Consider the following 24,187-nt stretch of genomic DNA (forward strand, 5'->3'; position numbering starts at 1 on the left):
GAACAGGGTCCACCAGAGGGAAGGGCTCTGTGTGTCTGCACAGACACATGCCCACGGAGCCAGCTCTGACTGCAGAGAATGCAGTCAGATGGAATGGATTCTAGAAAGGCTGACTCTTGGGTTTCTGGTTGGGGAGCAGAGTGGGGCTTGGAAGTGTCCTCTGAGGGTGGCTTATCTCTGTCCTGAGAGCTCCTCTGTGTGGAAATCTAGATTCTTCCTACCAAAGATCTGCCTCCAATTATGCCCAGGATGGAGAGCACAGTCGGGGGTGGCGGCGGGGGTTGGGGGGGGGGAGGTAACTGATTCCAAAGAGCAGTCAAGATTTTGCCTGGGACAGTGGTTCTCAAATGCTGCTTTGTAAACCTGGTCTGGTTTGACGAAGTTTTCACTTCTCTGATGTAAAACAAAAGAAATAAGGACATGGCATGAAGTGTTTTGGTGTGTGTTTGCTTTTGTCTCTAAAGCTAAATTTATCCAATATAATGGACACTCTTCTACGATCATTTTTGTCTTCAGATTTGGGGACTGACATGTTCTCTCTGTCATAAAGAGAAGCTAATGATAGGTAGTTATTCTGACTCATCTTCACTCGCTGAATAAAAAGGTGGACACTCTAAGACGCGATTCCAAATGTTTTGAGGAACATTTCACTGTTGCATGAAGTACAAAAGTCTGGGAGCCCATGGACCAGAAAGTGAAGAAAAGCAGAGTAGTATAGAGAAGAGCCCCAGGCTGTGAGTCACCCCTTAATCTTAGGAGACTCCTTTCTTTTGTTGGGGCCCTTATCCTTTGCTCTACACCGAGTCCTGGAGCACATGATAGCCTAGCCCCATTCTCCAAAAACTCTGACTCCATGGCCTCTCATTGCTAAATAACAGTGAGGATTTGGACTTACAGTCCCACTTGGTCCCATGTATCTTATTCATGGAGAAACACAGAGCGGACAACTTAAGGAAATCTGAAACAGAATAACCTCAAAGGCAACTCAACAGCTGTTCGATAGATGCTGAGGCGAGCCCATAATAAAATGTACTATGGCATGTCATAATGGTTGGAATACCAGTAAGAAAGTTCTATCTTAAGTTCCATTGACTTAGTCTCATTGTGTTTGCAAAACAGGCAGTGAACATCTGCTTATCAAAAAAAAAAAATCCCTTTAGATTCCTTCCCTTATATTTTATTCTTTCAAAATTCCTTAGGATACATTTTACTTTGTCCATTAAGCCCACTGTGGCATTTTGAAAATGAGTTATTTTTTTAAATAATAACACGTTAAAGATTATGATAAAATGATTTGCCAATTTAGCATACAGCCTTAGTTGCTGCCCCACCCATAACAAGCATTCAATCACTATTTGGTAAACAAATATATTTTAATGAAAGTATACTTGCATTTTGATTTTGTCACATTATAAGCATGGCTAGTAAACTGCTTTCCTTTTAAAAAAAAAAAAAAAAACAAAAACACAAGCCAAACTTGCCAGAGAGAGGGTCTCTTGCATACCTACTTCACCGTCTACTTTGTTCTTCTGGAATCGTCAAAACAAACTTAACTGCTCTCAGGAACTCCGATCCAATATCACTGTCAAAATGTTTTACAACGATTTGGCCAAATGTTTGTGGAACAGCTGTGCTACTAGTCTGCCTGAGTCATTTTCCTTCTTTCCTTTTGGCCCAATCCTGTGATTCATCATTCTGCTTTTAGAATATTTGCCTATTTTTAAAACCAGTCAAAGAAGGCAGCCACTGTTTGAAAGTAAACACACCACACATCAACTCAGGGCAGCTATGCAAGCAGCTTCACAAGCCCTGAAATTTCTGGCTGCAAGGGTGCTAGCTAAACCAGATGGCATCAGGCAGTGGAATACAGGACCGACTTTCAGACTTGGTTGTCTCCTTACATCTGTCTTTGGTTTTCTTATTTCCGTTGCCATTTCCTGCTTGAATTAATCCAACTTGAACCCGTTGTTTAACAAAAGTCTTATTTTTATTCTGCTCGTCGTTACGACGTCCATTACATGTTTCTATGTCAATTAATTAGACTTTGTTTTCAAACTCAAGAAATCCAGTCTGAAACATTATCTGCAAAATTATCAGCATGGTTACATAGAAGCGCCATGGTTTAACTATAGATAATGACATAGATTTCTATAATACACTTTATTAATTCTGGGTCAGACCAGTATTTGCTATTTACTTGACCATAGTAAAGCAATTGAATAGCTTTCTTCTTTTTTATGATTGAGCAGGAAGGAGTGTGACTTCACATGGAGGAAGGTGGATTAAATCCCAAGAAGCCTTGAGCTCCATTCCTGGCTGTCTTTTGGAATTCTAGAAGGCACTGTCTATTCTGGTACTTTATAGAAGTGGTTTCTCCTTCTAATGAGTGCCTGTTCATCTATGATTATTCGATGCCAAAGTATAATATGTTCCCATTGACCTGTGCCAAATTGCTCTGGCCTTGAACTCAATGCACTGACATAATCAAGATGTCTGGGTCTGGGTTATTGATATTTTATTGAAGTAAATTTAAGTGAACCTTAGACCAAAATCAGTTTTAGAAACTATAGGTTTTATAATGAAGGCTACCTGTAAAGGATCCATAGCAACAAGTGAATATTTCTGTCTTTTGTCCAATGCTTTTCAGATGAAGGGGTGTATTTAAAAAGCCACAGTATTTGTCAGAAGTCATTCTGAGTAGGAAGAGAGTACTCAAAAGGGCCTGAGGATTGGGTGTCCTCTTGATTCAATCCTCTAGGCTGCAGCAAGGGTCTTGGGAGCATTTCTCCATTTCTACTTCCTCTGGGAAGCTGAATAGTGTTAAATGGGAATATTATTATACTACGCTTGACTAAAATATACCAGAGGCTGTTAACTGCTGTGACCCTTGAGGTGTTTGGCAGAGGCAAATACTGTCCTTGTTTGAATTATCTTTCTGGTAATTCTCTTTGATGCCTTCAAAGAACTGTAATGCCTGGAAGCCAGGAGCTTCATTTTGCTCTGGACTATGTTATCAGAGAGTAGGGAGAGAAGACTTGTTTCTGCATTGGGTATGGCCCATATCACTTGCTCTTGTTCAAACAGAACATCACATTTTGGGACGCCTGGGTGGCTCAGTCGGTTAAGCGTCTGTCTCTTGATATCAGCTCAGGTCATGATCTCACAGTTCATGAGTTCAAGCCCCGCGTCGGGCTCTGTGCTGATAGCTCGGAGCCTTCTTGGGATTCTCTCTCTCCCTCCCTCTCTGCCCTCCCCCCCCCCAAAAGAAACATTGTAAAAAAAAAACCAAAATAACAAATAGAACGTCACATTTTTATAAACAAATTTGGTTATGGTAGTGAGATTATAAAAGCCATGATATTTCCTTTCTTTGTTATAATTTAAAACAGATTTGGCTTTTAAACTATTCTTTTTAATGTTAATTTTTGAGAGAGAGAGAGAGAGGCAGAGCACAAGAGGGGGAGGGGCAGAGAGAGAGAGAGAGAGAGAGAGACAGAATCCGAAGCAGGCTCCAGGCTCTGAGCTGTCAGCACAGAGCCCGATGCGGGGCTCCAACTCACAAACTGTGAAATCATGATCTGAGCTGAAGTCGGACACTTAACTGACTGAGCCACCCAGGTGCCCTGGTTTTTAAACTATCCTTAGTCTATGTTTCATTTTATTCTCATAGTCAGCTGCCCTGGGATAGGTGTTGTCAACATGGAGGGGATGGGAAATGAATGGCCCCACAGAGCCAGAGTCTGCCTGGAGACATGAGGTCCTGCTGACAAGGGACTGTCCTCAGGTGGCACGGCAGGGTCAGCAGATTTGGGGCTGATTTGATTATTTTAGGCCAAACTCCTCTCAGGTTTCCTCTGATGCTTCTGAGACCATCTTTTGATCCGGCAACATCTGCCTATTGTCAGACAGTCATTTTAAGGCAGCTGAGGACAGAGCGGCCATGGCTCTCTTCGCTCACGCTCTCCCACATCCAGGCAGTGATCTGGGCCTCAGATGGGGACCACCACCTGGTGTGTTGAGAAGAAACGCTCTGACTGGGTTGCCGCCTGTTATCAACTGTAACCCAGAACGAGGCTCTGGTTAACTGCCTGGTGGTGATGGCTTGTGGTAAAGGCATCAAAGCCTGCCACCTCACAGAAGAACTTCTATTTTTCACTAACACGTTCTTCTGTCCCATTGAGGTTGTCTTGGTCGCCTCATTAGCACCTTGTTAAAGCACTTTCCGGCATACCATGTAATCTGGCTTTGGCCAACATGAGAATACTGAAGGACAAACAATACTTCTTAATTGTAGAGCTACCAGAATGAACATTTGAGGATTCTGATATTTGTTTGCAAGATGTTGGTCAGGCCAACTATGCTCTCTGTGCTTCTGTTTGTACCAAAGGTGAGCAAAATTGTCTTCTGTCCTCTATCTGTCCTCACCGGAAGTGATGAAAATATACATCACACGAGTCTAAAGACGGTAAGAGCAGAACATCGCCCGTGAGAGAAAGAGCTCTGTAGTGAAGAATCATTTTATTTTCATGTTTTAGATGATACACCTCCTGAAGACTCCATTCCTCTGGTCTTTCCAGAACTAGACCAGCAGCTACAGGTAAGGATATTTCCAGAGTCTTTCTTTTTTCCTCCTTAGTTTCACAAATTATAGTGAATGGACAAATCGCGTAATTGAGAAAAGACTGACTTGGAGACAGAGCAGGGAGCTTTCAAGTCATGAAGCCTTGCATTTCTAGAGCTCCAAAGTCTAAGTGAAATATCAGTGAAAGCAAGCTTCTAAAGAGCTTAAGGAGTTCTGGAGCCTGGGAACAGGGCTTGTACCTACTCTCCTTTGCTCAGGATGTCCCTGTGCCGTTGCAGTGATGACCCATTTCGAATTGGTGATTTAGTGGTAAACTGTGCAGATGTTACTTGTTATGGGGCAGGGGAGTGGGGAAGACTTCAGAATAATCTTCCTTTGTCTCCTCCACCCCAACCCTTCTCCACTCTTCTGACAACCTTTTTAAAAAATTTTTTCTTTAACATTTATTCATTCTTGTGACACAGAGAGAGACAGAGTGCAAGCAGGGGAGGGACAGAGAGAGAGGGAGACACAGAACCTGAAGCAGGCTCCAGGTTCTGAGCTGTCAGCACAGAGTCTGATGCAGGGCTCGAACTCAGGAACTGTGAGATCATGACCTGAGCCGAAGTCAGACGCTTAACAGACTGAGCCACCCAGGTGCCCCTGACAACTTTTAATAAAATATAATTGTTTTAAGTTAAACATTCTGAAAACTGTCTGGTTTGATCCATGGGAAAAATATTTTGTGTGCATAGTTTATGGATGATCTATCAAAGGGATCCCATTTTAATACACCAGAGTTATTTGAAGGGAGTTAATTTGTAACACTTCAATTTTCTTTAGATGACATATGGTGATGCCAGGCAAAGATGGCTGTCTGCCTGAAATATTTGGATACTGGCCTTGGGTCAAATGTTCTCTTGAGTGCCTCACTTTGCAGTTACATCTAGACAAACCTAATAGGGGTCTTGAATCCTGCACGTAGACATTTGCTTCATCTCTTACTTGTTTTTCTCTACGTATTGATTTTGAACGCCTTTAGGAGGGGTCTGCCACCCCCATTTCTCCCCAGGTGTGATGTTCCCCCTTCTCTTAACACCCAGCAGCTTTTCCCATTCGCGGGTGTGACTGGCATCCTGAAGTCATTTGCGTTTGGGAGCCCTGGTCCTGCACAGCCCTCGACAGAGGTGGGAAGAGCCCTCATGCAAACCCAACCGAAAGTCTTTTCCGTTGGCTCTGGTTCTTATCTCAGTCCCAGGGCCCTGAGTTAAAAACCCGGAAGTAGCCACGTCAGAAAGGAAGAGCTGGTCCTCCAGTACTGGAGTGCTCTCTGAAAAAGCAAGCCAGCACGACTCAGGTGTGACTAGGTGTGAGGAGTCCTCATTCTTACCTCTGCCACAGTCCTGGGCATTGCCACGGTGCTCCGGCAGAGAGCCCACTCCACAAAACACTATCAGTTATACAGAGATTCCTGAAGATTGTCTCTACTGTCTCTAAAATTTCCTCGCAGGTATCAGCCATCTTGTCTCCTCCTTCTGCGTACCCCCCCCCCCCCCCCATGCAGGGTCTTTAACCCAGCTCTCCTGGTTCCTGATATCTAACCATATCCCCCAACATCACTTCTTTTCACTAGGGCGAACAACCCAGCTCTCTGTTTCTGTCTGGCATTTTCCACCACACACACCCCTTGCTTCCATTCTGTCCTCACAGGAGGGCTGTGTTTGTGCTGCTGGTGGGATGGTTGGGATTGTAAGATAATAACTAGATTTTTTCCCCCCCAAGTCCTAGTTGTTTTTTTTTCTACTTTATTTTACTGTCACCTCACAGCTATTTTATTATCATGGGAGTTAGATAAAAATGAATAAACATGTTTTGGAAATAAAATGGTAAAAGCGTATTCAGGTTCTGGTTCCTCCATCAAACTACGGATCATTAATTCTCCTTTTTTGTATTGACAAAAAATTTTTTTTTCTCCCTTTGGGAACATTAATGATCTTGCCTGGCCCACGGATCATTCTTCACAGGATTCATAGCACCCTTGGCAATTCTCCAGACAGTTTTTCTGTTAAAGCCTTGCAACATCCATTTGGATTTTATGGTTTTAATTCCATTTGACATGTATTAGAAATTAAGTCTATTTAATTATCTTAGTCCAATGAGACTATTTCATGTTCATTGATGAAGTTAATCAGGTGAGAGGCTGCTTTCTGGCTCCTGGGTTTTGATTCCCGCCGCCCCCCCCCCCCCCTGCCCCATCCCAACCCTTAAAATAAGGTATTATTTAAGCCTTCATGAATGGAGGGAACATTCTTAGCTTTATACCCAAAATCATTTAAGTAAGTGCTTGTTTGTTGGGTAAAGGGTATGACTGAGTTTGTTATAAACATTTGCCAGTTTTCAAGCCATTTGGTTAGGGTCACCTCTGTCTGGGGCTGTTGCCTGCTACCATTATTCTGTCTCCAGTGCATGAATGACGAAAATACAAGACAGTGAGACTGGAGAGGGGAAAGCTCACACAGGAAATCACTCTTAAAGCAGATTCTTCTCTCCATGCTTAGCCTAGGCATATAAATTTAAGCCATTCCGCAGCAGGAAGTCTCTGTGTTGAAAGCAATGAAAATGCTTTATGTACAAAAGGCACAATCCATTCTGCAGAGCAGGCCGACTTCACAGTCAGTGTCATGTGCTTTCATCACATGGTAATGGCTCTTGGAATTTTACCGACCATCATAGTCCTCTACGGTAGAATAAAAGTTAGGTTACAAAGGCATATGAAGTGCCTTGTGGTTGTCACTATTTGCTTGAGGATAAACTGACTCTTGATTATCTCTCCAGGAGCCTTCAAAACTTGCCAAATGAAAACTAAATGATGCCAGGTGATTATTGCCGGCCCTGCTCTCTGCAGAGCCTCAGATTTAAATCCCGCCATGCATGTTGAGCATCGCTAGGCCAGTGATGCTTCCCCACAAATAATCTCATCTGAGCCTTGCCAGGATTGTGTGAGCTATTATGTCTCCACTTTAGAGATGAGAAACCTGAGGTCAAATTTTGGTCTAAATGAATTTTCTATTTCTGACTATATCTCGGATTCTGAGTCTAGGTAGCCTTCTTTCCCTTACACCTTTTGTGAAACCTACGGACTGTTTAAATTACTTTGATAGGTAGAGGTTTTTTGTTCTGGTTTGCAAGGTTGCCATAGTGTAGTTATAGAACCTTGCAAAACCTGTTCTGACTTTCTGATATCCATTACACATTCTTGTGTTGTTTATAAAATGGAGCTATAAAGTATCTATTTGGTAGATACTCTATCACCAGTTTGACCCCCTAGATTTTTCTGTTGCTTTGCCAAGAATGTGGACATGTTTGAGCATGTAATTCGTGTGGCTTCTATTTTCACAGAAGCCAAAAAAAGCCCTGTGCAAGAATAGCAGTGACAAACATTTCTCTTGATGTCTCTATTAATGCAAAATGTTGGGCAAGAGACTTTGGGGTAAGGTAGGTGTTAAAATGAACATCTCTTTATAATGTTCATTTGTGGGTCTTCAGCCTCAGCCCGGGGGCAATGGGTAGGTTGATTCTATTTTATGCGGATTCCTTTCCTGGAACTTGGTTTCTAAATTCTCTATGCCTAGTAGAGGCAGTATTTGGGTACAGCTGATGTAGCACAGCCAGTCCAAAGAAAAGAGGCTCAATTCTATGTCCACTTCTAAGAACGAATGAAAAATCACTACTTTTCTTTAGGCCTCGGTTTCCTTCTATTTGGAAAGGAGATAATGCCTGATCTCCTTCTTTATCCTGAAGGATGGTGTGAGTCAGCACCATATTTGTCTTAAAATTTAACCACGTTCTTATGCTTCGGAGATCGTCGTTTGACCTATAGATGATCCAAAGCTAAGCTGCAATATGGTCTTAAGTGCACTGGAATGAAAATATGCTTTTATAATCAGGCAGGGAACGTGTTAACCAGTACGTTGTAACAACTTCCTAATGGGACTCACGATGGCTGGAGCACGGGTATTGGCATTGGGTTGGCCTGAATTTGGATCTCAGCTCTGCACCTACCAGTTTCGTGATTGATATTATTTACTCTCTCTAAACCTCACTTTTCTGAACTGCAAGGTGGAGACAGTGGTATCGATCTTACATTGTTATTGTGGGAATTAAATGTGAGAATGAGTAGATATAACACAGTGCTTGGCAAAATGATTGCTCACTTAGTGTTAATCTTCTTCTCTGGTGAAATTGTTTTTTGAATGATGTATTTAAGAATTAGCAATTTATCTTTATATGTACAACATGATAAGAGAAGCATCTCTTTGGATTTTTGAGTTACGGATAGAGGTTCTGATGCTCTCTCTTTTCCATTAAGCTAAGGTACTTGGGAAACAATATGACTTTTTTTTTTTAAGTCAAATTGAGCAATAGCTTCAATCCTCCTAAAGTCCTCCCATCTAATCTGAGAAGACAGTGACAGGTGTCTCTGTGGTACACACTGAACTTGCTTTTTCTCAGACAGAGTCTGGTAAGTCCAGAAACTGATGTCACCTCCACAAATAAACAATTTCCTAGCTTCAGTTGTGTGCCGTAATATCTTGTTATCCGAGTAGTCTCTTCAGAAATTTCCTTTGGGTCTTGCATCAGTATATTGCTTGATATCTTGGGAAAGACAGTGAGAGAAAACGGAGAAGTCTTAGCATTCCAAGATTCTGCTACACCAGTCTTGAACATCCATCTGGAAATGCAATTAAGAAATAATCCCATAGAAAACACTGAAAATGTCTGCATTTTCTCATACACATGTTGGAAAGTATGGTATGGTTGTCTGTTGGCTGCTGTGACCACACAGAAAATATACACACATACCTTGGAGCCTTACAATGCTAGGTGTACTTTTTTTTTCTTTTTTGTGAAGCCCAGTAGTCGTCTAACAAGATGCCTTGTTAGAAAAGTCTGAGACACTCTTGAGTTACCTCTCTCTTGAATATTGCTTACATTAATAAACATGATTTAAATAGCCTTCATTTCAATGTTATATAAGATATGCAGTAAAATTGCTAGTGTTGACTCTGACTATAATGTAGATATTATAGAAATGTCAATACTTAAAATATTTTAGGGGTGCTTGGGTGGCTCAGTCGGTTAAGTGTCCGACTTTGGCTTAGTCTGTGAGTTCTAGCCCGTGTCAGGCTCTGTGCTGACGGCTCAGAGCCTGGAGCCTGCTTGGGATTCTGTGTCTCCCTCTCTCTCTGCTCCTTTCCTCCTTGCACACACTCGCTCTGTCCCTCAAAAATAAATTAAGAAAAAAATTTTAAAAATATTTTAAATTCTAATATAACAGAGTTTTCCAATATTGCAATTAGTCCTATGTTTTTCCATTTGGTTTTTAACAAATTATATGTTAATTTTGGGACATTAAAATGCAACGTAAATTTGAACCAGATACCTCCCCCCTGCCCCTCCCCCAATAAAGATAACACTGAGATTCAAGGAATAAATAAAAAATCTGCTCAGCAACTGTAGAATATTTAGCTTCCTAAATATATCCTCTGTGTGGGAAGCTGGGAGAGGAAAATTAAATTCTTACATCTCTTGAAGTGGATGGGGCCAGTAGTATTTGAAGAAGCCAAGTAGAAAACGGAAGCACTTAAGTTGGCTTTGCCCCCTTGCGGAGAGATGCTTGGCTGGGTCCTGTCCCACGGGGTGCTTTCCAGAAGACGGAGTCCATTTCAGGAGGAGATCTAAACCCGGGCAGAGAGCAGAGATGGGATGGTGTGGCTCAAGCCGGCATTCTTGGAACAGGAGCCTGTGGTTTCTCTCTTACTTCATCTTGTTAAATCTGTCCTGATGATTGGGGTGGAGACCAGGGAGAGTAGTGGCTCAGTCACACTGCCGTGTAATTTAAAGCCCTTACAAGCTTCATCCTCAGGCAGCAGATGGGGCTGAGCTGGAGGAAAGGAGGTGAGAAGGAAGTCCCGCTCCCGGGCTCTGACCTCATCCAAACCTCCATCTGGGTCTTGGAAAAATGTGTTTCAAAGTTGGCTTGAGTCGCTGTTGGGAGACTATCTTAATTTAACCTTCTTAGAACTGGCTGCATTGTGAGAAAACTAGTACCATGGCATTGAGTGAGTCTGAAGAGTTGTTTCTGTGATCCCACAGAATTCGTTCTCTGGTCCAGGAAGAATACCTTGACCTTTTCACTTTCAAATCAAGTATCTTTGGATTCCTTGTCTTTGGAATGCAATATTTCATTCTTCAGGCAAGAGGGTAGGACAAATGTATCCAGAATGTAGCATAATTATGGAGAAAATAAGGAAAATTTTTTCTCTGGATGTGAAAAGAAATTCACTGTCAACACGAAGCGTTTATTTATTGCTCGCCTGTTCCCAGCACGGGGCGAGGACTACAAAAACCTCTTGGAGGAGAACAGTCAAAATTAAGCAATGAAAATATGTGTTAATTTTTATTCCAAGAAGCAGATAGATTTTTCTCACCTGGTTACCACCAGTATTCTTTTACAATATTGTTTGGTTTTCAATGTGAACATGTGTTAAACCCTATCTTAAACCCAGGTATGGCTGATTAAGTCATGAATGTCAATGTTTTAAATGTCACATGATAAAAGCCTTAGGATAGCTCCATTTTTACACTGGAAACCAGATTATTGTGCTTGAATTTTAGAAATGTTTCCTCAGACAAACACTTTCATTTTCTTCAATGGATACTGTTGGTCATAGATTATCTCTTATTTTGAGGGGTTATAAGAAGGTAAGAGAGAGTCACTCTCAGTGAAGGCCTTATCATGCTACACACACACACACACACACACACACAGAGAGAGAGAGAGAGAGAGAGAGAGAGAGAGAGAGAGAGAGAGAGACGTTATATCATAAGGCAATGACAGTGTTCTGTGTTGTACAGAACAACATCTCATTACCTATAGTTTTATTTTTTTTTGGGGGGGGGTATAAACCTAAATATCTTAAAATTCTTCATTCACCAGAATTCCTGCTGGAATGAGAACCATACGTATTTCAAAAATTCTTTGCTTAGTTTCTTTGCCTGGGATAACTGTCAAATGCCTTTTAAAGACAATAGGTCCTGCTGCCTGGTTTTTTTTTGGGGTGGGGGGAGGCGTTGATTTGTCTAGTGATGTTTAGGGTTTGTGGTGAATGGTTCTGGATGTAAAGGGGTGAGAAATTTTAAGTTCCCTGGAGAGAAATTTGGGAAAGAAAGAGTGTTTGGGTGCAAATGAAGTGAACTTCAGATAGTGAGTCTTCATAGGAGTTCTTAGAAGATGAGGGAGGAACAGTGGAAAGATCTAATGACAATTTTTTTTTTTTGCATTAAGTTTTTAAAAAATTTTGGTAAAAACACACAACATAAATTTTTTCATCTTGATAATTTGGAAGTGTACAGTTCAATAACATTAAGTATATTCGCATTGTTGTGCAACTGATCTACAGAACTTTTTCCTCTTGCAAAACTGAAACTCTATACCCATTAAACAATGCCTCATTTCCCCCTCCCCCCAGCCCCTGGCGACTAATGGAATGATTTTACGATGTTGTAGTGGGTTATGCAATATAACTTCCCTCCTTGCTTTAAAAAAACAAAACTATATTGCTCCTTAATGCGTTCATGCAGATTGTGAGGGCTTGAAGTGGAGCTCAGTTATATGCCGGTTGGATGAAGACAGAGCTCGCAGGAGCTAGAGGCTGGAGTAGCACCTGGCATCCTTTTACACCCTGAGATGCTGAACACTAAGTATTTTTGGCTTGTCCTTTTTTAACTGTGAGAAACCTTGAAAATAGCGTTATGTGTAAGTAGGCTGATCACCCTGCTAAGAGCACGTGAGGGTACTGAATATATCCGGAAATACTCCCTATCCTCATATACCCTTAGCAGCATGATCTTGCTACCTCTACATAATATTTTCAAATTTCCCACAATTAAGAAGTGCCAGTAAAAAAAAGAGCAGAGGAAGAAACTTCCCACTTAATAAAAAAGCATTGCAGGGGAGCAAGCTAAGGGGGAAAGAGACCCCTCTGTTCTTAAGAAAATTGTGAATGTAACTTTCAGTTTCGCTTTTTGATGACGGCATCAGGGGATATTTCTCCCTCTACATGGCTACTCTCATTTATTTCCTCTTAAGACATAAAGCCTTTGCACAGAGTCCTAGAATCTTTTGGCTGTCACATAGGTTAACTATACTGAATTTGTGGCTCAGGGACCTCGAAGTGGTGGCAAGTTTGGGCATGGACTGAATATAGCTTATGTGATGTTCGTAAGGACAGGAAATGGGATGCGTAGAGTCTTAGGGCCTTTCAGGAAGGACACAGGGCACAGATGATTTAATAGCGACTTGGCTAAGGTGTCCGGAGTAAATTGTTTTCATTCTCCTTACTGTTATACTTGGTAATTTGCCAGGGTAACAGGTGAAAATTGATGAGGGGGTGGTGATGTCTAGGACATAGGCCCAGAGGAGCCAGGAGTTCTGAATTCCTTTGGCAAGAGCTTTGCCTCACGGGGTGCATTATACGGTAATACTACAGGGCATTACTTTTCAATTTATTATCATAAATAAAGAGGTAATGGTTCCAACAGACTGAGTTTATGCTACGAATGTGTTTATGGGGCAGTAGGGAGAAATGCTATATAATGTAGTTATTATTACATTTTCCATGAATTTGGACATAGGAGATGATCCACGTGAAGGTAAATTTCATGCAAATCTATTTTGAATTTTATTTCCTTTAGAAAATCTCTACTCAGAGGCCTCAGAATAAATAGGGATCATCTTATTTATCTGTCAAACTTTATAGGATTTTATAGAACTTTATAGAATTTTTATTACATCCTGGATGGGGTTGCTAAATAGAACACCCAAAGAAATCTTTGTCTTTAGTATAACGAGAGGAGCAAGAAGGAAGAAATGCATTACTTCCCAATTTCCTAGTGTAAAATTAGTGAAAATATGACATAGTCAGGCACATACTTACATATATACACTGTTGTGAGAAAGGGATTAGACTGAAGAGCCCATTTAACAGTAAAGTTGTATTTCTCAGATTTTATATACCATTTTCTATAAATAATTGAAAAGGGTGATTAAAAAACTCTTTAAAAGTCTATTAGCTACTGTTCCTTAAAGTAATGTTTTTAATAATGTATTGCTAACTAGAAATTAGAATTATAAACCCAGGGAAAGTCAGTTCTTTAAAAAATAATTTCTAGAAAGAAGTAGGATTTTCAACACGTGATGGGTCTACAGGCTTGCCCTGTTCGTCTTTGTTTTCCTTGTAGATGGGAGAAAAACAAAGACATAAATCCATGCTGTCTTTGACCTCACATGTTATAAGCATTATTTTACTTGGAGTTTGGTCTTTCATGGGATTTGTTAATCCTTGTAAGCTTTATTTCCAGTCCAGCATCATTTCTTCAGTTTGGATGCATCTCTCAAAAGAGAGCCTTTCTTGTAGGGTTACTCCACACTACAGGATGAGATTATGCCTCTGGGCTGCAGGAACAGAAAGTAAGGGGTAATTAAAGCAGACAACTGAACTATTTCCCCACCACTGCCCTTCTCGAAAGCAGAGTTTGAGATTTCCGGGGAGAAGTGCAGAATTATTAGAAGATCTAATTTTACTCCAATGCATGGCAAATAATAGATATGTCATGAGCCTTCCGGTTCTGGCTCAGGCCTGAGAATGCCCCACAATGACACTGGAAGATGAATGTGGAGAATATCAGCCCACCTCCCTATTTTCAGTCAAGCAGAATCAGCCAGACCCTGTCCAATGTTGACTGCCAATACTATTGTCCTGCAAAAAATCTCTCTCTAAAGAACATCAGTAGAGCAAAATCATTTACAATGTATTCCGATACAAAGAAATGGACTGATTTCTTCTTGTTGTTGTTTGTGAAGCCTCTGCCGCCTTGTCATGACTCCGTGGAATCCATGCAGGTGTTCAAACAGCACTGTCAAATAGCAGAAGAATACAATGAGGTCAAAAAGGAAATCGCTCTGCTTGAGGAAAGGAAGTAAGTACTGTTCCCCTGAACCCTCTTACCTCTGAGTGATGTCTCCTGGTCATGGACTGGGGGAGGTGGGCATGGAATGGGCGGAACTTGAGGGTGAGAGGGAGGGGTGTGGGCAAGTGACATTGTGTGGTTCAGAGGTTACTGGGCAACTTCCATGTTTTTATCATGTTTGACTATAGAAAGAATGCAAATGAAACTGCTGAGGATTAAAAGCTTTACTCTACGGAGTAATGAGACGAATAACAGGAGTACTTCCTACCCAAACCCAATTTTTCGATAATCATTTTTAGATCAGGAAGGTAAAAATGCCCAAACAGCACCCAGATGCACACTATGTGCCCTGCGGATGTGCCCAAAGCCCCCAGAGCACTTTGGCTTCAAGTGAGTTTTAATGAATGGTTACATGGTGGCGTTCCCACGTCAAGTAAAGAAGCCACTGTGACAGATCTTTGGAATAATGTAAATGTATTAACATTTTACAGTCCAGTAGCCCGAGGAAGTTTTTTTATTTTGATAGCTCCATTACCATTCCAGTTCTACTGTAGGGAACTTTGGGTATCTATTAATTAAATTAATTAAAGCATTCTAATTTTAGTCACACTAAGCTTTTCCTTTCAGAATTATCATCCTTTTTAATTGCACTCGATTCTGCCAGTGTCTACCCCAGTGACCCCCATTCCTTCATACTTTCAAAGCACCAGACACTTTTCCATCCTAGCACTGGGTAGTTTGCACTTACACATTTATTAGTGGGATCTTTTGGTTAATAGTTGTGTCTCCTACTAAGTGGTAAACTACTAAGGGCTTTGAACCCCTGAAAGCAGGGCAAGTCAGGTGTTACTCACCACCATATTTCTAAAGCTGGACACAGTACATGGGATGTAAATGCTGAATCCATTTTTGTTGAGTGAGTGACACATAATCAGAACGTATTTTGATTCTTTAACTTCCTACTTTTCCCCCTCTTCCTCTTACTGATACGTGATATATATTTATTACTTAGTTTTTAAATCAAAGTGAGTGAAATATGTTTTGAGATATTTATAAAATTCTTGGGACTCTTTGAAGACCCCCCTCCACCCCCTAGATCGTGGTTGGACAGTACAATATGGTGGGGAGGAGTATGGGTTATGGGGTCAGACTTTGCACTTACTGTAAGACCTCAGATAACAAACCTTTCCTTACTGCCTTGCTGTGTTGTGCCTCAAATGTAAACTCATACCTGGACTTATGGCCAAAGGGGGTTAAAATATGTTTAAAAAATTTTTTTAAATGTCTATTTATTCTTTTTTTAAATTTTTTAAATGTTTTTATTTATTTTTGAAGGAGAGAGAGAGACAGCATGAGTGGGGGAGGAACAGAGAGAGAGGGAGACACAGAATTCGAGGCAGGCTCCAGGCTCTAAGCTGTCAGCACAGAGCCCGATGCGGGGCTCAAACTCACGAACTGTGAGATCATGACCTGAGCTGAAGTCGGATGCTTAACCGACTGAGCCACCCAGGCGCCCCTAATGTCTATTTATTCTTGAGACAGAGACAGAGCGTGAACAGGGGAGGGACAGAGAGAGAGGGAGACACAGAATCTGAAACAGGTTCCAGGCTCTGAGCTGTCAGCAAAGAGCCCGACGTGGGGCTTGAACCCACGAACTGTGAGATCATGACCCGAGCCGAAGTCGGACGCTTAACGACTGAGCCACCCAGGCGCCCCGGGGGTTAAAATATGTTTAAGAGGAGATCAGAAAAACGTAACTTCTTCTCATATATCTGAGACTTTCTTTTTGGTCTGAGAGTTTTCAGAGGAAGGTGGTTGGAAGGCTCAGATTGCACATTTGCATACAGTCTGAGTCCTAAAAATAATCAATAACCTATAAATGTGTCTGTGTGTGTCTGTGTGTGCGTCTGTGTGTGTGTGTGTGCGTGTGTGTGTGTGTGTGTGCGCGCGCGCGCACATGAACTATGCTGTTGAGGCAGAAAAAAGCCAGGTAATTCTGTATTTATTTGTAAACTCTTCAGATTGAAGGTAATGGAGGACTTGGCTTATTTTAATTAACCCATGTGTGGTTTTTTTTGGCAATGCAAAACTTACCCACTAAATTATATGTTCTGTGAGTTTATATTTTTTGTATGTTTTGTTAAAAAATATGATAGGATAATGATGTAAGAGTGACTCATCTGGTCTTTTGTTGAAACATATCCCTGCTGTTCCTGCATTAACTCATCTTATTTTTTCCCTAAGCCTATTTGAACTTTGGACTTGTCTTGAAGCTAGGATATTATCTCCCTCCCTCCCCAGCCCCCACTTTCTTCCTAAATAATTGGCTAGATGCATGGTAAAGGACAAATTCTTTTGTTATCTTTTTTCCTTTCTTTTTAAATAAAGTCTCTCAAATTCCTTTTTCTCCACTCCTTCTTGTGCTGTTTGGGGTCAGGACTTGCTGCTTCACATCTTGGTCAATGTAATGTTATACCTGGTTTCCCTGCCTATGATTTCCTGTTGTTGGAAAAGGACACGGAGTTCTTGGCCTGGTTTGCAAGCTCTAGCCCCCTATGGCTTTACACCCCAGCAGAATGTTCTTTCTCATCATTGTCTTCAGCTCCATTGACCTCTTCGCTTCTTCCTGCCTCTGTGACCTTGTTCACAGCAGCCTCTAGGTCTGGAGCACTTACTCCTTCCTCAGATGCTACCCTCAAGGAGAGCTTAGCTAATATCCCTGCCCAAACACTCCATGGGATTCATCTCTTTTCCTGGGTGAAAGAAAATACACTGGAATGACTCTTTTTGCACGTTTGTAGGCTGCGGTTATCAATAGTTATCCTTTTAACTTCATGTCCTGACTTTCTGACTGTGCATAGTTACCTGCAAATGTGAATACCTTTGAATATCTCTTTGTGTCCCCATCACTGAACAGGGACTTGCGCATAGGGTCAAACATGAGTGAGGGTGATTTTGAGTGATTGATTGTAGGGTATAGTAATACCCTTTGTGTATACAAACAGTGTAACAAATGTGTCATTTGTAATATATATGGTCCATATTTAAAATAAAGAGTCAATATCAGCATTAAGGAATTGCTAAGATAAACTAAAATAGGAAGTATGGTTATATCTTACATTTATAAATAAATGATCCTGGTCCTCCAAGGGTTATTGGTGATCATTGTTTCCATTAACACTATACTGAAATGGAAATTCATTACGCAACAACTATTTTCCAGAACAGTGTTTAAACAAGATAAATAAAGCCAAATGGATCTGACCCACGTAACTAGCTCTCTGTTTTTTGGTGATTTGGATAAGAATTTCTTTCCCATCATTTCATACAGTGTGGGCGATTATGTTGGTCTCCGGTGATTGGCTAGCGTAAGCTAGACACAGAGAGAGATGTTAACTCAGGTATTTTAAAGGAAAGTTTTTCTTTAGTAGAGTCAGACGGCCACAGGTTAAGCTGAACTTCTCTCTCATCTCCAGAGGGGGTCACCCTGGATCAAGCTTGGGAGACCACAGAGGGAAGCGAAGAGTTGATTATAATTATTATTTTAAATCATGTCTATTAGATAAAGAGAGTCCAACATTTTCTAGGACTATAAACTCAGCATGCAGTGAATTTAATTTAAAGAATCACTTCTGGCTTATGTGATGTATGAAAAGCTTGTTCTTACTTTTATTGGATTTTTTTTCTCAATTGAAAAAAAACACGACAATTTTATTGAAAGCCTTAAAAACTTACCGAGAATTCTGACATCTTTCCAGGACTCCTACTATTATTTCTTGCCTCTTTCTAGGCCTTTTGAATGTGAATAATCTTACAGAATTGCATATATATAGTAAAATGAAACGTATACATGATTTTCTCAACAAATAGTATAAACTCTTAAAATATAACACATGCAGTTTTTTGTGGACGTAATGGAAAGAAGTGAGAGGTGGACATTGGATGCCTTCTGAAATTTATCATCCATATTTTGACAGCAAGTTAAAGTACATGATTAAGCTATAATTAGATCTAAAAATGAGATTTACAATTAGTAAAGGTTGCTTTGCTCCAGATAGGGTATTTTATCTTGTTCAAAGGAGAAACCATTTGTCTTCTGTGTATATGAAACATTGTGCCAGGTGCTGTGGTGTTTAAAAGATTGACTTAGATGGGGCGCCTGGGTGGCGCAGTCGGTTGAGCGTCCGACTTCAGCCAGGTCACGATCTCGCGGTCCGTGAGTTCGAGCCCCGCGTCAGGCTCTGGGCTGATGGCTCGGAGCCTGGAGCCTGTTTCCGATTCTGTGTCTCCCTCTCTCTCTGCCCCTCCCCCGTTCATGCTCTGTCTCTCTCTGTCCCAAAAATAAATAAAAAATGTTGAAAAAAAAAAAATTTAAAAGATTGACTTAGAATGTCAGAAAGAGAGATAGATTCTTAGAAAAGTCAGGATGAAAAATGTCACATAATTAAGAAAAAATAACTCCATGGTTTTCAGTACACTCACAAAGTTGTGCAGCCATCATTACAGTTTTAGGACATTTTCATCACCCAGGAAACCTCGTAGCTCCCACTTCCCTCCCTCCCCCCGCCCCCAACAGCCACTGGCCTTCACTCATCTACTTTCTCTCTATGCATTTGCCAATTCTGGATACGTCATATAAAAGGAACAATATGGTCTGTGGTCTTTTGTGGCTGGCTTCTTTCACCTGACAGGATATTTTCAAGGTTCATCCACATTGTAGCATGTATTCCTTTCTCTTGTTGAATAATATTCCATTGCATGGAGAGTCCATACTTTATCCGTTCACCAGTTGATGGACATTTGGGTTGTTTGCACTTTTGGTTATTATGAACATTTGTGTAAAAGTTTTGGGTGGATGTATGCTTTCGGTTCACTTGGGTATGTGCCTTGGAGTGGAACTGTCAGGTCATGTGGTAAATCAACGTGTAACCTTTGGAGGAATTGCCAGGCTCTTTCTAAAGTGGCTGTACCCCTTCATAGTCCCACCAGAAATGTCCAAAGGTTCCGATTTCTCCTTATCTTTGCCAACACTTCATGCTAGTGAGTGCAAAATGCGGTCTCGTTGTTGTTTTGATTTATAGTCCCCCGACAGCTAGAGATGTTGAGCATCTTTTCATGTGCTTTTTGCAATTTTTATGTCTTCTCGGAGAAATGTACATTCAGATCCTAGCCCATTGTTTAGTTGGATTATTTCTCTTTTTATTATGGAATTGAAAAAATGTTATAAAAGTTCATGAGTTCAGGTAAAACATTAGAAAGGGATTTTCATATGGGGGTAACACAAAAATAGCAGACCTATATTTTCATATCTTTTGAAAAGACATAAAATGATGATTGAAGAAGCAACATCTCATTGAGGGGATAATATTGGAATCGGGGGAAAGGGAGCATATGTAATTTGTAATAGCATAGTCTAAAAATAGCCCTGTTCTGATTTGTTTTCAGTCGTGGCATTTAATTTGTCCTGAATTTTCCAATAACAATAGCTTTTTATGTTTAACCAGAAACATTTATTTCTTTAGGACATTCCTGATGGCAGAGATTTTTAAGTTGTATTCTGGGGACCCTTTCAAAGATTGGGGATGGAGCCAGTATCAGGCAGGGGACTGTCCAACGGCCAACGAGAGACGGTCCCATTAGCTTTGTTTTATTTTCTTCACTTCAGACTAAGATTTTCCTTGCAAAAGGGCATCACGCTAGAAAACATTGAAAACCTCACTTTTATATTTGTTTTATATGTATTATATATATTTATATGTATTTTATTTTTAGCACTTATTTAAAAAATTTTTTTAATGTTTATTTTTGAGACAGAGAGAGACAGAGCATGAATGGGGGAGGGGCAGAGAGAGAGGGAGACACAGAATCTGAAGCAGGCTCCGCGCTCTGAGCACAGAGTCTGACACGGGGCTCGAACTCACAGACCGTGAGATCATGATCTGAGCTGAAGTTGGAAGCTCAACCGACTGAGCCATCCAGGCGCCCCTATTTTTAGCACTTATTTTTATTTAAAAAATGTTTATTTACTTTGGGGGAGAGAGAAATAGAGAGAGGGAGAGCGAGCACAACCAGGGAAAGGGCAGAGAAAGAGAGAGAGAGAATCCAAGAAAGCAGTGCAGATCCCAATGTGGGACTTGATCGCATGACCGTGAAATCATGACCTAAGCCAGAATCAAGAGTCAAACGCTTAGCTGACTGAGCCACCCAGTCACTCCTATATTCCAAGCAGTTAAAAAAATTATTAAAAGACATTTATACAGGGGCACCTGGGTGGCTCAGTCGGATGAGTGTCCGACTTCGCTCAGGGCACGATCTCACAGCTCATGAGTTTGAGCCCCATGTCAGGCTCTGTGCTGACAGCTCAGAGCCTGGAGCCTGCTCTGGATTCTGTGTCTCCCTCTCTCTGCCCCTTCCCCAGTTTACACTCAGTCTCTCTTTGTCTCTCTCTCTCTCTCTCTTTCTCTCTCTCAAAAATAAATAAACATTAAAAAACATAAAAAAAGGACATTTACACAGCTCCCAGAAATGAGGTTTCTGCTGTCATAAAGAAATAGTAAATGGAGATATTTCTCCATATGTCTGCAATGTTGGCAGTAATGGGGGAGTCCTATCGTCCTCACTAAGACATCCTGATGTGGGTATGATGCCTCTGTATAAAGTATAGGACTTGCGCTCAATTTCTAATAGTGGAGATATGCTTCCTAAGACCAACTTGGCTAGCAAGAATCGAGGTTAGCGCCTGGTTTGCAATAGGATTTCAATAAATACTTGAACGGATGAGTGGAGGAACCAAAGAACTGTCTTGGCTCTTGACTTTTCTCCAGAGGTATAGCCGAGGGAGTTTTTCACTTTAGGATTTAGCTTTGTGTGAAATCCCCATGTTCCAAACTTCATCAGGCTTTGAGATCACGCTTTCTGTTAATGCCCCAGTCATAATGATTTGGGTCTTTTATGCCACCTAATTACATGCTGTTCAGTCTTCTAACTGGAATCTCATTCCTCAACATCTCTCCATCTAATCTCTGCCTGGAACCATGTTGAAAGGGACGGAATATTTACCACTCCTCAGTGAGAGTGCCTTTAAGTAGGTCTCCCTGGCTAAGGAAAGAGGGTCCAATCTTTGGGGGAGCAGAGTGAGGAAACATTTTGCTTTCATCTATTCCTATTCCACGATTAACTCTTGGTGGGATGATTGATAGTGGAAATCTCCATTTCCTTTGGAATAAGTGGTTCTTAACTGGGCCAACTCCTCAGCCCCAAACCCCTAAGATATTGACAATACCTAGAGACATTTTTGGTTATAATGACGGGTTGGGGGAAAATGCTACTGGCATTTAGTGAATAGAGGCCAAGGGTGCTGCTGACCCTTCTACAATGTGAGTGGATATAGGGCAGCCACCAATAGCAAAGAGTTGTCTAGCCCAAAAGATCAATTGTGCCAAGAGAAATTCTAGAGCAAATCTCAATTCTTCCTGCAAGGAAGTGTTGTCCTTTGGCTCCCAAATGATATAATGCATTTATTCCTTATGCATTATTCATTTGTAGGGCTTCAGTGCCACAGTCTAGACTGCACTTTGCAATTCCATTTCAATACCATTTATTATTACCCCACCTGCATAAAATGAAGGTAGACTTTCACATACTTTTTACCATCTTGAGGCACCTACTTCTTCTCTCCTGTGTGTCATTGCTTGTACTAGAACACAGATCTTTTAAGAACCACCAACAGTGTGGTCGAAATCACTATTTAAAATAAATTCTCCCCAGTATTTTATAATATTATTACCCAAAACTCTTTAGCTCTTTATGTCTGAACTGTCTAGGATTTTGTCTTTTCCAAATGAAAGTCTTAGTTAATGCTGAACATCTAAAAAACCATGGTAGTGGTCTTTCCCAAATTAGCGAAATGTTTGTCCTAATGATGAATTCATGTTCTAAACTCCTGCAACATAAAGAATCTACTTAATTTTGGAGTTAGTTTCTACAAAGTTTCAAAGTTCTCTTCACTTGGACTCTCCCTTACCCTATTTGTTGTAGCAAATAAAACCTTTTCCAGGCATATGGCTTATGATGGGAGTGGCAGATAGTCTATGATGGACCCAAGGTTATGGCCTTTTTACTGTTGAAGTACATTATGTTGGAAACAGTATTACAGACTCTTGACTTCAGCAATAGGATTCCTGTAATGATGGTCTTCTACCCCCATATCACATTACACTGAAGGGAATGATAGAAGTGATCAACCCAAAATCAAAGGCAAGACCACATTCTGGCCAATTATAGATATTGATTTGTTCCTCAGATCATCTATTTACAAGATTGTCTCCATAGCTTAATGTACCAGGTTTAATTATGAATTGCTATTGGATGAACATAAACACGTCTATGTAAATAGGTCTTGGACAGGAGACAGCAGACATTTTGATAGTATTCACTGAATGTATGTATAGTTGCTTATCAGATACATCAAACTAATTTAAAAACCTATCAGTTGAGTCCTCCTGATTCCAGTAAGGAAGAAATTATCATTGACTTTCTCCAATGCAAGAAAAATGGACTGGACAATCATGATCACTCCTTTTAGTTGTAAAGTCTGCGATTTTCTAATTTATCTTTTCTACCAGTCAGGATGAATAACAGAGGTCTTCAGGAGTTTTCAATGAGGTCAGATATGGAACCAGGACGGCAGCCATTGTTATACCTGGTACTGCCGGTTCCCGGACCAGGATTTGAGAGCAAAACTCTACTTCCATTCGAATTACTTGTGTGAGACAGTTCATTTGAAAAGAAAAAAAGAACGAGAATAGACGATCTGATGGGTAGGGGCTTGAGAGATATGCATCCTCTTTACTTCTCTAAGTTTTACTATAAATTTCGTTAGGACAGTTACCTAAGGAGCTTTACCAATATTTAATTATTGACATGTATTGCTTAAACTATGCTTAGAGGCAAAGGGCCATAAGCATTTAATCATAAGGATAGGTTTGATTTCTGGCTTAGTCTTATTAGTTGTGGGATTTTTTCAATGTAGTTAAGCCCTTTGCATTTCTTTTTCCTCATCTTTAAAATGCATGTGATTTGTCTCTGAGGCATCTTACTCCTCAGTTATTCATTCAGCAAGTATTTATTGGGAGCCTTTATATTCTAAATACCATGGGAGACTCAAAGATCAACAAGAGCTCAGAGGACCTTTGTGTATATACATATCAGTGTTCCAGCTTACCTTCCTTTTGTCCCTTCTAGGCCCTTCCTTTCCGGTGCCTGGTTTTGCTCAGTGGTCATCAAAGCGGGTGCATGAAGCAGTCCATTGGGGGAAGAAAGAAAATACTAGAACTTCCATTCTGATTTGTGTTTTGTCCTTTTCCTGGAGCAACTGTTTATTTTGACAGTTTCAGACTTACAGAAAAGTTGCAAAAATGGTGCAAAGACCTCCCATATGTCCTTTCTTGGATTCACTGATTATTATTATTCTTGTATTATCATTAAATATTTGTTATTTACCTTTGAGAGAGCACAAGATGGGGGGGGGGCAGAGAGAGGGGGATAGAGGATCCGAATTGGGCTCTGCATTGACAGTCTGACGGCGGTGAGCCA

General features: G+C 40.8%; 1 protein-coding gene across 3 annotated transcripts in view; it reads left to right on the top strand.

The window, feature by feature from the left end:
- MAP3K7CL (MAP3K7 C-terminal like) overlaps positions 1-24,187 on the top strand; it is a 38,237-nt gene that overhangs the window by 11,085 nt on the left and 2,965 nt on the right. For 2 of the 3 annotated variants that reach the window (XM_058731830.1, XM_058731831.1), the window contains 2 exons: positions 4,536-4,597; positions 14,487-14,602. In XM_058731830.1, coding sequence (XP_058587813.1) covers positions 4,536-4,597; positions 14,487-14,602 — 178 coding nt within the window. Of the gene's footprint in view, positions 1-4,160; positions 4,388-4,535; positions 4,598-14,486; positions 14,603-24,187 lie in introns of those variants that run through there. The other variant, XM_058731832.1, reaches the window with a different exon arrangement.

The sequence above is a fragment of the Neofelis nebulosa genome, chromosome 5, assembly GCF_028018385.1.
Source record: "Neofelis nebulosa isolate mNeoNeb1 chromosome 5, mNeoNeb1.pri, whole genome shotgun sequence".
NCBI classification, from domain to species: domain Eukaryota; kingdom Metazoa; phylum Chordata; class Mammalia; order Carnivora; family Felidae; genus Neofelis; species Neofelis nebulosa.